At 43.1% G+C, this 13,073-nt stretch overlaps 1 protein-coding gene across 9 annotated transcripts in view; it reads left to right on the forward strand.

Annotated features, from left to right (window-relative positions):
* LOC141416671 (uncharacterized) overlaps positions 1 to 13,073 on the forward strand; it is a 40,171-nt gene that overhangs the window by 10,604 nt on the left and 16,494 nt on the right. For 3 of the 9 annotated variants that reach the window (XM_074053819.1, XM_074053821.1, XM_074053820.1), the window contains one exon: positions 1,132 to 1,385. The exons of 1 other annotated variant lie outside the window; for it this stretch is intronic. In XM_074053819.1, the coding sequence (XP_073909920.1) occupies positions 1,284 to 1,385 (102 nt within the window). In that variant the 5' untranslated portion in view covers positions 1,132 to 1,283. Of the gene's footprint in view, positions 1 to 1,131; positions 8,253 to 13,073 lie in introns of those variants that run through there. 5 more of the 9 variants (XM_074053823.1, XM_074053824.1, XM_074053826.1 and 2 more) reach the window with 5 other exon arrangements.

Genomic DNA, 13,073 nt, shown 5'->3' on the forward strand with positions numbered 1-13,073 from the left:
AGACCCTTTCTGGTATCTGTGACATCCCCAATGAAATTTAAGGGGTATTTTCCTCAACTAGAACAACAAATCGTCACAAACTGACTGAGGAAGCAAGTAGGAGCATCTCTCTGTGCCCCATGAAGCTAGACATTAGAAATATTTGCCAAAACAGTAAAAAAAGAAAAAAAAAAGATTCACATCCCTAAGTGTAGTTTTGCAAATGTAAATACATATATATATATATATATATATATATATATATGTATATATATATGTATATATATACATATATATATATATGTATTTATATATATATGTATATATACATATATATATAAATACATATATATATATATGTATTTATATTTATATATATATATATTTATATATATATATATATATATATGTATACACTTTCTTTTAATTGGAATTTGAACCCAGGGACTCACACATGCTAGGCAGGTGCTCTGCCACTTCAACCAATGCCCCAGCTCAATACTTTCTTAAAGTTACTAATATTAACATATGGTAGCTGTATTATAACCTTTTAGGCAGATGTTAGATTAACAACTGAGTAAGTTTAATTTCTTCTGTTTTAACGTACAACATGGTGAAATTCAGTCCTTAAACCAACTTAAGCAAAAGCCCTTTAGGTTCCTCCATAGTTATAAAAGGATCTGGAAATTTATTTATGTATTTATTTATTTGCAGTACTGAGGGCCTTCACCTTAAGCCACTACACCAGCCCCATTTTTGTGTGGGTGTTTTTGTGATAGGGGCTCCTGAACCATTTGCCTGGCCTGGCTCAGACCATGATCCTCCTGATGTCTGCCTCCTGAGTAGCTAGTATTATAGGTGTGAGCCACCAGCTCCCATCTGAGAACAAAATGTTTGATAACTATTTTTTTTTAAATAATTAGTGGCCCCATTGTGAATTGCTTCCTTTTATCTAAATGATATCTTTCAGTGATGATTACTGGCCTAAAACTGAGAAACACTGTGATTTGTCAGGTGATCGTGTCTTTGGCAGCTTTGTGCTTTCCTGTTTTGTTCTAATTTTACGTCTTGATTCTTTTACTTTTTTGCGTGGTGACCCTGTCTCTTCCTTTGTAATCCTTATTTAGATTATTTCCTTTGTTTTCCTTTTAGCACGACTCACAGCTTTCAGTTCCATGTGAAAGAACTACAGAAACAGCGAGGATCTTTGGCTGGTTCTTGGTTCTAAAATAATGCATCTCCAGTGCTAGGCATTGTGCCACCCACCTGTAATCCCAACACACAGGAGGCTCAGCAGGAGGATCATGAGTTTGAGGCTAGCCTGGACTTTATCAAAAAGAAAAATCTATACTTTCTCCATTGAATGGTCCTTAGTGCTATTTTTATGGCATATATGCTTTATCAAGGTAAGTAAGTCTTTTATTTTGTGTTCTGAAGAGGTCTTTTAAAAACTTATCAATAGAGTCAGGTGCCGTGTCTCATGTCTGTAATCCCAGCTACTCAGAAGGTGGAGATGAAGAGGGCCAAGGTTCAAGGCCAGTCTGGGCAAAATTACCCCATCTCAACCAACAAGGAAGCTGGGTATGATGGCACATGCTTGTCATTCTAGCCACATGGGAATTGTAAATTGAAGGCTAGAGATCCACGCTGGCCTGAGCATAAATGTGAAAGCCTATATGAAAAATAACAAAAGCAGAAAAGAGATGGGGGCGTGCTAGAGCATCTACCCTAGCAAGCACAAGGCCCTAAGTTCAAGGCCCCCAAGTACTGCCAAGAAAATCATCCAAAGAAATTGAGGTTTGGAACATACATCTCTGCCAATATTGAAATAATCATTGGATGTTTATTTGCTTGACATAATGAGCCTCATGATTGGTTTTCAAGTGCTGCTAGATCCCTGTCATTGATGGGATAAACCAACACTTTAAGCCGGATATCTTTTTATTGGTGGTACTTGGGTTTGAAGTCAGGGCTTCCTGCTTGCTAGGTAGGCACTCTACTACTTAAGCCACTCCACCAGCCCTGGATTTTTTTAAACGTACATGCAATGATTACTTGGGCCTATAAGTGCCTATTCCTATATACCTTCCTACCTGATTTAGATGAAAATTGTCTTCATCTGATGAGATGAGTTAGGAAGATTTCTTATCTCAACTGCTGCTTAAACTCTTAACTTGCTTAAAAGTTTTAATAGAACTCACTTGTAAACCCACTGAGGAAATGATTTTAGGTAGGGGATGATTTGCTTACCATTTCTCTCTCCCTTTTTTTTTTTTTGGCATTGCTCGGGTTTGAGCTCAGGGCTTCACGTTCGCAAAGCAGGCGCTTTACCACTTGAGCCACTCTTCCAGTCTATTTTGCCCTGGACAACTATTTGCTTGGGGTGACTTCGAACTGCAGTCCTCCAATGTCAGCTTGCTAAACAGCTGGAATTATAGGTGGGAGCCACCAGTGTTCAGCCCATTTCAGTTTTTGATAAGTTTTTGAGTCTCTACCTCCCTACCACACTTTCTTTGATGTCCATTATCTTTGTAATTATTTGCCATTTTTCATTTTGTGTTTTGCTACTGGCACATTGTCTGTGTGTGTGTGGTACTAGGGTTTTAACTCAAGGCCTACACCGTGAGCTACTCCATCAGCCCCTTTTTGTGAAAGGTTTTTTAGAGATAGGTTCTCATGAACTATTTGCCTAGGCTGGCTTTGAACCACGATCCTCCTGATCGCTGCCTCCTAAGTAGTTAGGATTATAGGTGTCCTTGTTAATTATTCCCTGTATTTTTAATCTTTTCCAGTAACTTGAGTCTGGTTTAAGTACTGTTTGTTGTTGTTGTTCGGTGTATTGGGGTTTGAACTCAGGGCATTGTGCTGTGCTTGCTAGGAGGTGTTTTACCACTCTCGAGCCCAATGAAGTGTCGTGACAAATATATTGAAGGCTATATATTTTCCTGAAAGTATTGTTTCAGGTATACAGTGTTTGTTTTGGTGGGACTGGGGTTTGAACTCAGTGCTTTGTACTTGGCAAAGCCACACTCTACTGCTTGAACCACACCTCCAGTCCAATTTGCTCTGGTTATTTTGGAGATGGGGGTTCTCTTAAACTGTTTGCCTAGGCTGGCCTCGAACTTTGATCCTACCAATTTCAGACTCCCAAGAAGCTAGGATTATAGGTGTGAGCTACTGGTACCCAGCCAGTTTTGTAGTGCCTTAAAGACACATTTCATATGGTTTACCTAAATGTATGCTACAACACATGTGTTTGTCATGTCCTTGAATTTTTCTTCTTCCCATTAGTGACCCCAGTAAACTGATTATAGCATACCAATAGTTCTATTGAATGTTGCACCTTCTGAATGTCGCTGAGTTTTCTTAGTGATGTCATTTAGCTTCTTCCTCTGTCATCTCTGGTAGTGTTATCCCTTCTGTTGTTCCAGTTGTCACAATTTTGGCCATTAAGCATCTTTAAGGTCAGGACCATTGTCCTTTTGACATTTTCCTGCTTCTTGGTAAAATGTTCATTTCTTTCTGCTACAAGACATATTAGGTTCCTTCCCTGTCCAGACTGTAAATCTTCAGGGAACTGTGGTTCTTTGCAGAGCATGTGGCAATATAGATAACACAACCACTTGTACCTAACATTCCATTTTTTTTAATTTTTTAATTTTTTTGGTGGTACTGGGTTTGAACTCTGGGCTTCACACTTGCTAGGCACATGTATACCACTTGAGCCACTCTGCCAGCCCTGTTTTGTGTTGGTTTTTTCAAGATAGGGTATCAGGAACTATTTGCCCAGGCTGCCTTTGAACCATCTCTGCCTCCTGAGTAGCTAGGATTACAGGCATGAGGCACCGGCACCTAGCCTTCGCATTCCATGTTGCCTTATATTAAGAAGACCCTAAGTGATGTAGTCATTGTCCTCAAAGGACAGAAATTCTTTTCCTTCAGTAAAACAATTCACTAAGGATTCTTTAGAGGAGGATTTGGAGGAGGGGAGCACACTGGGTTTGAAAACTCCTGGTGGCCATGCCATCCCTGCCCTTCCCAATCCTGTTCCTATCTGGGAACCAGGGCCCTAGTAGTCACTCAAGCCTGTGTAGACCTGTTGTGGCACGTAGGCCTGATTACTTCCTCTTCCTGACCTTAGTTTCTCTTTCTATAAAGTAAGTGAATTAAATGAGTGTCTTGATAACTATTTTGATGTGAACTGATGTTGGACTGGACTGCTGTATAGGTGGGACAAGATCTGGTCTGCCATTTTTGAGGCAAGGAAGAGGTCTTTTATTGTCCTGATGTTATTTGTATTTTCACAGAAATGGGGGTGGTGGGGAACCAGCAACATCCATATTCTGAAACATGTAAGGAGTGTTGGGGCTGACAGAGTGGCTCAAGCAGTAAGAGTGCCTGCTTACCAAGCATGAGGCCCTGAGTTCAAACCCCAGTGCTGCAAAAAAGAAAAAGGAAGGAGTCTTCACTTAGATAACTAGAATCTCATCTTGTATGGTAGACTAGTGGAGAAGTAGGTCTGTGAGAAACATCAAAACCTTCTGTCCAGGCCCATCTCTGTTGCACCATTGTGCCTGAGCCCTGCGTCCTTTCCCCCTTGGGCCTCAGGGTACCATCAGGATCAATAAAGGATGAACTCAACCTGGTCCCAGTGGCTCACGCCTGTAATCCTAACTGCTTGGGTGACTGAGATCCAGAGGATGAAGTTTCCAGACCATCGTGGTCAAGTAGTTCACAAGACCCCACCTCCAAAATAATCAGAGCAAAATGGACTGGAGGTATGACTCAAGCGGTAGAACACCTGCTTTGCAAGCCACAAAGCCCTCATTTGTATAAAGTAAAGTCTATAAATATAAAAACAATAAAATAGTAGAACACCTGCTTTGCAAGCCACAAAGCCCTCATTTGTATAAAGTAAAGTCTATAAATATAAAAACAATAAAATATAGGATTAATTCCTGGAGCCCCACATTCTTTAGTTGATTGACATACATGAGGTAAGTTCTGGTTCCCCAACCACCCAGATCCAGGGCAGTATAGACCTACCTAGAACATAGCAGAAAGGAAAAACATAGCCCGTTTGTTCCAACTGACCTCAACCTGCAGGACGTCCCAACCTTTTACCTAGGTTTCTACCCAGTCACTCTCTAGATGTCCTCAGTCCCCTTCTCTGAGGTCTCCCTCATTCAGTATTTCCAGGTTTCCCTCTCTCCATGCTCAGCACACCTTCCAGCCTTTGCTCACACGGTTTCTTCTGACAGGAATGCCTGGGAAACTTCTATTTGTATTTCAACGCCCCCCAAACCCCCAGGTAAACGGCTACCTCCTCCATGAACCTAGTCATTTCCCACTCCCTGCCATGTTTGTTCTCACAGCATCTTTCCTTCATTTTCTCAGAGTCAACAGATGTTTTTTAATGCTCATTTTATGTGAATATTGGTCAGCAGTGACTGAACAAAGGTATTGTGTACCCTCAGCTTCTCCTGGTTTGGTCCACAAAGCTGTAGGAGTGGTCAAAGATGTGATGAAGGAAGCCAAGGGGTCTATAGGAGTGAAGTGTCATTCAAACACCCAGATAGCATCTTAGAAAGCACATCTGGAAGTGGTGATCTCTAATGTGATTCCTAAAGGAGGGCAGTTTGGGCTGGATATATGGCTGGAGACAGTTGTCTCAAAAGTATGAAACTCTGAGTTCAAATCTCAGTACCGCTAAAAATGGAACTGTGATTCAAGTGAATGAGGCAGGTGTGCAAGTGGTTTCCAGGTATAGGAGACAGCCAGTGCAAAGGCTCAGGGAGATAAGAGGCATGTTTTGTTCAGGAATGATGGTGTGTCCACTGAGCCTGGCCAGTGGGCAGTAGCTGAGGGTTGTTTTAGGACATGAAAGCAGAAAGGGGAGGGAAAGAGTTCACAAGACCTGGCAGCAGTGGGACATAATAAATATTTTTGCATGCATGTCACAAGAATCTAAATGATATTACATCGTGTGACCATATTCTTAGATATTTAACTTGTTTCTCATGGGGTTTCCATGAATGTTTAGTGCATGACCTTAGCACATATTTTCATGAGTTCTTTTGGGTGTGCACCTAGGAGTGTAGTTGGTGGGTCAAAGGGGATGCCTCCACTTGCTTGCCTATATATACTTCCAGTTTTTCAAAGGGTTTGAAGCAATTAGCTGGTTTTAAGCATGAGTAGGGCCAGATTCCTTTGTGTACAGAGTTTTCCCTGGCTGCTGAGAGAATAGGCTGTAATGATCTGGGGAGATCCAGGAATCTTGTCCTGTGGTAGATATGGGTGGCATGGAGTGAAGACTAGGTGATTTGGGACTGACTTCACAGGTGGGATGGGCAGTGTTAGGTATTGCCCAAAGGTTAGAGCAAGGGAAGTGCTTTTACTCACCGCCCTTCTGAAAGAAAATAACGTGGACTCTTTCCACACCTTCAACCAGTTTTCCATGTCTCCAGACTTTAACCCACAATTCCATTGAATTCTGACACTACCTGGAGTTAGTGTCTGACTCCACAGTGTTAAGGGTTCAGTCCCCCAGTGGTAGTCATGTTAGATGTCAGTAAAAGTTGATTCCAGAGTTCCCACATCTTGATTCAATGTGGCTACAATGTCACATTCTTAGAATGTCCCCTCCCTTCATGCCTACTAATTGCTAAAATGACTTTCAGGCCTCAGTAAAATACTTCACGATTACCAGTTGGTGGTAAAAGATACAACCTAGGAGCAACCACATTAAGTAGGCAAGGTATTCAGGAAGGGAAATGTGAGGACTTTGCATGTCCCATCTGGAGGTCCCAGCACCTCTGTGTTCATATTTAAAGAATTGGATTCAGCATCTTTTTCTCATTTGTTATCAGTATTGGAGAATATCCTGGAGAGGGGAAGAGGGTTGAATCCAGTGACTCATTAAGCCCCATTTTGAGGCTGCAAAGTGGGGACAGTGAGGTCTCCTTGGGGCTTCCAGGGCAGCTGCCCTCCCCTGCATGTGTCCTCCAGCTGCTCAGAACAAGGACAGAAGAAGTGGCAGTGAGAAGCTGCAGAGCTCTGGAGAGCAGAAGACCCCTGAGCAGATGCAGTTGGTGGTTCTGTCCTTTGAGATGGTGACTGGTGACCCGTTTTCTGGACAGTGTTTTGATTTTGCTGTGGGTAGAGTTGCTGGGGTCAATCTAACTTGAATATGTTAGAAAAATCTACAAAGGTCAGCCTTAGAGAAAGGCTCATTTATGTAGTCTCCTGGTGAACAGTTCATGAATTTGACAGGTCAGAACCAAAAAGTGACTCCAGGTGAGTTTCTTTCTGGTGCATATGAAGGTGTTGAAGTATGGATTTTCCACACCGTGGGGTAGAGGGTGTGGGGGTGGGGTGCGGAGTGTGCTGAGCAAGGCAGATTGCTCCCAGAGTTACATCCTTTTGTGGCCCTGTCTCAGCACCAGGAAGTGACCCTCTGGGGCTTTAGCAGTCAGTCTGGCTCCAAGCTTGGGACTATGTTTTACTTTCTGAATGTGTTCGGTTTTCTTCCTTCATGGTTTCTTTGTAGAATATTGCTGGCATATAACTCCTGTTTCTCCATGCATTGAATAATTGCATTTTCTTGTTGGCATGTTTTCATCTTCTTGGTTGAAAATTGATAAATTGAGAGAAGAGTTGGGAGAAAGAGTTAGCCATGAAATTAACTGCCCCGTCACAGATTCCTCAAGTATGACAACATCAGGTCCTCCCTCCTTGTGCAATGTTGTCCTAGGCACCCGTCCTTCTATGAGGTCACAGGTAGTTCCCAGGGTACAGTGAGTCTGGAATTCCCTGATTGAACTTCTGACCCCATGTCCAGGAGGAAACAAGAAGAGCCCAGAAAGAAGCAGGTGCAGTTGCCCCTGGCTGGGGCAGCGCAGGGCTGCGCGCGTTCTTCTTTGACTGCTCAGCGGGGTGAGGTATCAGGCGTGCTGTCGCTAGGCGCTCCGGAGGGCGGGGTCGTTAACCGCTGGGTTGCCCGTGCGGAGCGTTGCCAGCTGTCTAATCAGAAGCGCCAGTGGTGGGAGGTGCTTCCTTACTGGCGGCAGAGCTGGCCAATCACAAGCGCCGGTGGGGGGCGGTGACCGTGCTCACCGCGCGACTTTCCTTTGGCGGCGCCATAGTGCCGCCATCGTCGCCGCAGTGTCTTTGGCTGCAGAGAGACTTCCAGGTGTGTTGGCCTCCGCACGGTGTGACCGCTGCCCACAGCAGCCATCGTGAGAACAGCAGGCCGTTCCCGAAAGCCTGAAATGGTGGGTGGTGTTGGACGCCCTGTTGCGCCTGGGCTCCCGGCGTCAGCTGCGGAGTCTGCGGCCGAGTTCCTCGCACCGCCCCGGTCCCCTCGTTCCCCGGGACCCCAGCCTCTTGCCCCGGACCGCGGGGTCGGCGGGAGGAGCTGTGGGTGTGGGTTCCCTCCTTCTCCGCTGCAGAGCCGGCTTTCCCTGTGGCTCTGCTTCGTGGGAAGCAGCGTCTAAAATCCAAGACTGTCCCCTCGCCAGCAGTGTTTTGTAGGGTTGTCAGTGAGCCCCGAAATTCCCTGGTGCTTCCCACGCGCCCCTGCGGTTCGGGTTGTAGTGGACCTGCTGCCCTCTCTGCTGTAATTGTGTTGTCCTCCGGTGGTTTATGTAATGAAATGCGGCTTGAAGGAGGACAGGACTGTTGAAAGGAGGGTCGCAGTGGCCGGGCAGCCCCAAGTGTGCGGGGTCTCCAGGGCGAGGCCTGGCAGAGCTGTGCTTTCTAGGGAGGAGCAAACAGAAGAAAGAAGGGGGAGAGGGGAGCGATGGAGGGCACATCAGCTCCTGGGACAAAGGTCAACTGGCCTTAGGGTGACAGTGAAAGGAAGGATCTTAATGCTGGCTCAGGCTAGGGGTGGTCAGAGATCACAGGCCTGGAGGGACAGTTCAGGAATGTTTGCTTAGTGTGTTGTTTCCTCTGATCAGGTCAGCCAGTCATTTTTGAAGCAAAAAGTGGGAAATTGGAGTTTGTGCCTGGCCAAATTGTAGGTTAAAAAATGGGCGGGGAGTGGTGGCATTATGGAAGTGTGAAGGAACAGTGTTTTTCCAGAACAGAAAGCACCCTGGGGTGGGATTTACCAGGATTATAGTGCTTGGGTAAAATTCAACATCGTCAGCTGTTTACTTTTCCTTTCTGGTAATTTATTGGTCTACTCTGTAACTTGAAGGTCTATGAGGAGCAGTTCGAGAGACACCTTTGGGTTCTATTGGAGAGAAAGATTTATGAATTTAATGGTGTGTTTGAGTGTGTAGTATAATTTTTAAAAAAAGGTTTTCCCAGATTCTTGGAATTTCCTGAGCAATAGCACAGTTTTGATTCTTTATAGTAACCCCTTTTAAGTAGTACCTGAATTTATTCTGATGAAGTGACTCAGGTACCCCTGTACCATCTCAGAATGGGGAGGGTGACCAGACAGAGGAAACGCATGCATTTGTAGAGGGTGCAGTGTGATGGGACTGAGCCCTGAACTTGTTGGGACTGTGCTAAGTGTGGATGGTGTCAGAATTGAATTGTGGGACCCCCCAGATGGTTTTTGAGAAATGGTTGGTGTTCAGTAAACATCATGCATTTTGTGTCAGAGTGATGTCAGAAAACCACCACAGGTCAGAATTTTCAGCTGACTCTGGGTAAGTGGTTGGTCACTGGTTTGAATTGAGCCAGTGGAAGGAGGGAGCCTGTTTACCTTAAGAGGAAGTGAAACTAGGGTGTGTGAAAGTCCCAGAATTAAATCTGGCTGCTCAGGCTTTCCTTGGGTCACTTTCGTGGGAGTGAGCCACCCTGGGCTGCATCTGCACAGTGCCAGTGGTCTGTAAGTTTAGGATTGTATTTAGTCTTTCGTGTGAGGGTTGCCTTGCAGGCTGCTTTCTTAAGCTGCTTCCTTTTGTTTCCTTTGTAGACTCTTTTTTTAATTTGTAGTCAGTCTTTTTAAAAAATGATATTAGTACATACTAGTTGTACAAGGAAATACATTGTGATATTTACATATGTGCTTATAATATATCTTAGCTAGATTTACCCTCTCCATTGTATTTCCCCACCACCACTGTTAGAACAATTTCAACAGGGTTCAGTCTTCTCTTTTTGTATATGGATACAAGATACATCTACAGTCACCCTCATTCCTCCTTTCCTTATGCTCACCCACCTCCCACTAGTGCTCACCCCCAAAAGGACCTATTTTTCCCTCCTGCCCTTCTTCTTCTTTTGTTTTTCTTTTTTAGTGAGTATTGATAGTCCAAGGGGGTTTTGCCTTGGTACTTCAGGCCTGTATGTATCATGCTTTAATCAAATTAACCCCCTCTCCCTGTTACTTACTCATTCTCTATCACCATGCTCCTCTAATGTTCACCTTACAGTACAGTGCATTGTATTGTATTCATATATAAACGGGTTGGCTCAATATTTTTCGGTCTCTAATATTTTCTGTACCTCTCCTGCCTCCCATCGTCCCCTCAGACAGACTAATGCACTTTTTTCTCTCACTGTATATCTGTGTGTATATGTATATGATCATACATGTTTTTATATATACATTTAACTTACATGTCTAGCTTCCACATGCAACCTTTGGCTTACTGAGCTTGGCTTACTGTGCTCAACATGAAGTTCTCCAATTCCATTTATCTGCAAACAACGTAATTTCATTCTTCTTTGTGGCTGAATAGAACTCCCTCGTGTATATACACCACGTTCTCTTAATCCATTCATCAGTTCTAGGATATCTGGCTGTTTCTAAAGCTTGGCTATTGTAAATAGTGCTGCAGTGTACATGGGCGTACAAGTGGCTCTGTCGTGTGTTGGAGCACATTCCTCTAGATATATGTGCAGGAGTGGTGTCACTGGTAGTGATTATTTTTAGTTCTTTTGAGGGACCTCTGTATTGCTTTCCGTAGCGGTTGCATGAATTTACATTCCCAACACCAGTGTAGAAGTGTTTCTTTTTCCCCATCTTCTTACCAACATTTGTTGTTGTTTGTGTTATTGGCGATAGCTGTTTTGACTGGGATGAGGTGGAATCTCAAAATAGTTTTGTTTGTGCACCAGGGTTTGAACTCAAGGCATTGCTTCCTAGGCAGGCGCCCCTACTGCTTGAGCCACTGTACCAACTCTCAGTGTAGTTTTGATTTACATTTCCTTTTGACCAAGGAAGTTGAGAATTTCTTCATATGTTAGAATTCCACCCCTCTACCCCCCACAAAAATCACTAGTTTTCAAAACCATTTCAAAATGGCTTATGATACATTTTATGATTTGAGTGTAAGGTGATGATGCTGATGTTCTTTGAGTAGATAAAATAAGGTCTGAAGAAGGAAAAAAATTCTCAAAATAAATTATTTGTTAATACTAAGTTTAAGTGAAAATATATATCCATGGAACCACCATAGAGGTGAATCTAACCAAGGGATGGTTTTTTCTGCTTGTTCTTCTGAAGTGTGTGTGTGTGTCTGTGTGTGTTTTAATATTTTTATCATCTGTATCACTAAGCAGTTTCACTTGGTTTTGATCCTTTTTGCCCCTTTTGGATTTGGAATGAGTTAATATAGTGATTACTATAACATTAGTATTACATTGAAAAGGCTTTTTTTGTGTTTTTTTTTGCCTTTGATCTGTTTTACATGTGATGAGAGAAAGTTCACTCTCTTTCACTCATTCCTCTACCTTTGGGAGTTCATTTGTTACATGTTTATTTTTGATGTTTTGACAATACTAATCTTGATTTTTGTCCCCGAGTGGTTAAAAAAAAAAAAAAAACTTGTCCATTATGGAGAAATTCAAGTTTAGTAAGATTATTTTTTCCTGTTCTGGGATTTGAACTCAAAGTCTCAAACTTGCTAAGCAGGCACTCTAACTCCTATACCTGCTAAACCATGCCTTCAGCCCTTAGAAAATTTAGATAATGCTTGAATTGTTCATCTGACTTTTTTTGTGAAGGTGTGCTCATTAGTTGTGCGATTTGCCAACACTTGGATTTTTTTTTTTTCATTTTTCTTTTATTATTCATATGTGCATACAAGGCTTGGTTTATTTCTCCCCCCTGCCCCCACCCCCTCCCTTACCACCCACTCCACCCCCTCCCGCTCCCCCCCTCAATACCCAGCAGAAACTATTTTGCCCTTATCTCTAATTTTGTTGTAGAGAGAGTATAAGCAATAATAGGAAGGAACAAGGGGTTTTGCTGGTTGAGATAAGGATAGCTATACAGGGCATTGACTCACATTGATTTCCTGTGCATGGGTGTTACCTTCTAGGTTAATTCTTTTTAATCTAACCTTTTCTCTAGTTCCTGGTCCCCTTTTCCTATTGGCCTCAGTTGCTTTAAGGTATCTGCTTTAGTTTCTCTGCATTAAGGGCAACAAATGCTAGCTAGTTTTTTAGGTGTCTTACCTATCCTCACCCCTCCCTTGTGTGCTCTCGCTTTTATCATGTGCTCATAGTCCAATCCCCTTGTTGTGTTTGCCCTTGATCTAATGTCCACATATGAGGGAGAACATACGATTTTTGGTCTTTTGAGCCAGGCTAACCTCACTCAGAATGATGTTCTCCAATTCCATCCATTTACCAGCGAATGATAACATTTCGTTCTTCTTCATGGCTGCATAAAATTCCATTGTGTATAGATACCACATTTTCTTAATCCATTCGTCAGTGCTGGGGCATCTTGGCTGTTTCCATAACTTGGCTATTGTGAATAGTGCCGCAATAAACATGGATGTGCAGGTGCCTCTGGAGTAACAGTCTTTTGGGTATATCCCCAAGAGTGGTATTGCTGGATCAAATGGTAGATCGATGTCCAGCTTTTTAAGTAGCCTCCAAATTTTTTTCCAGAGTGGTTGTACTAGTCTACATTCCCACCAACAGTGTAAGAGGGTTCCTTTTTCCCCGCATCCTCGCCAACACCTGTTGTTGGTGGTGTTGCTGATGATGGCTATTCTAACAGGGGTGAGGTGGAATCTTAGTGTGGTTTTAATTTCCATTTCCTTTATTGCTAGAGATGGTGAGCATTTTTTCATGTGTTTTCTGGCCATTTGAATTTCTTCTTTTGAGAAAGTTCTGTTTAG

This window comes from Castor canadensis, chromosome 14 (assembly GCF_047511655.1).
Source record: "Castor canadensis chromosome 14, mCasCan1.hap1v2, whole genome shotgun sequence".
Taxonomy (NCBI): Eukaryota; Metazoa; Chordata; class Mammalia; order Rodentia; family Castoridae; genus Castor; species Castor canadensis.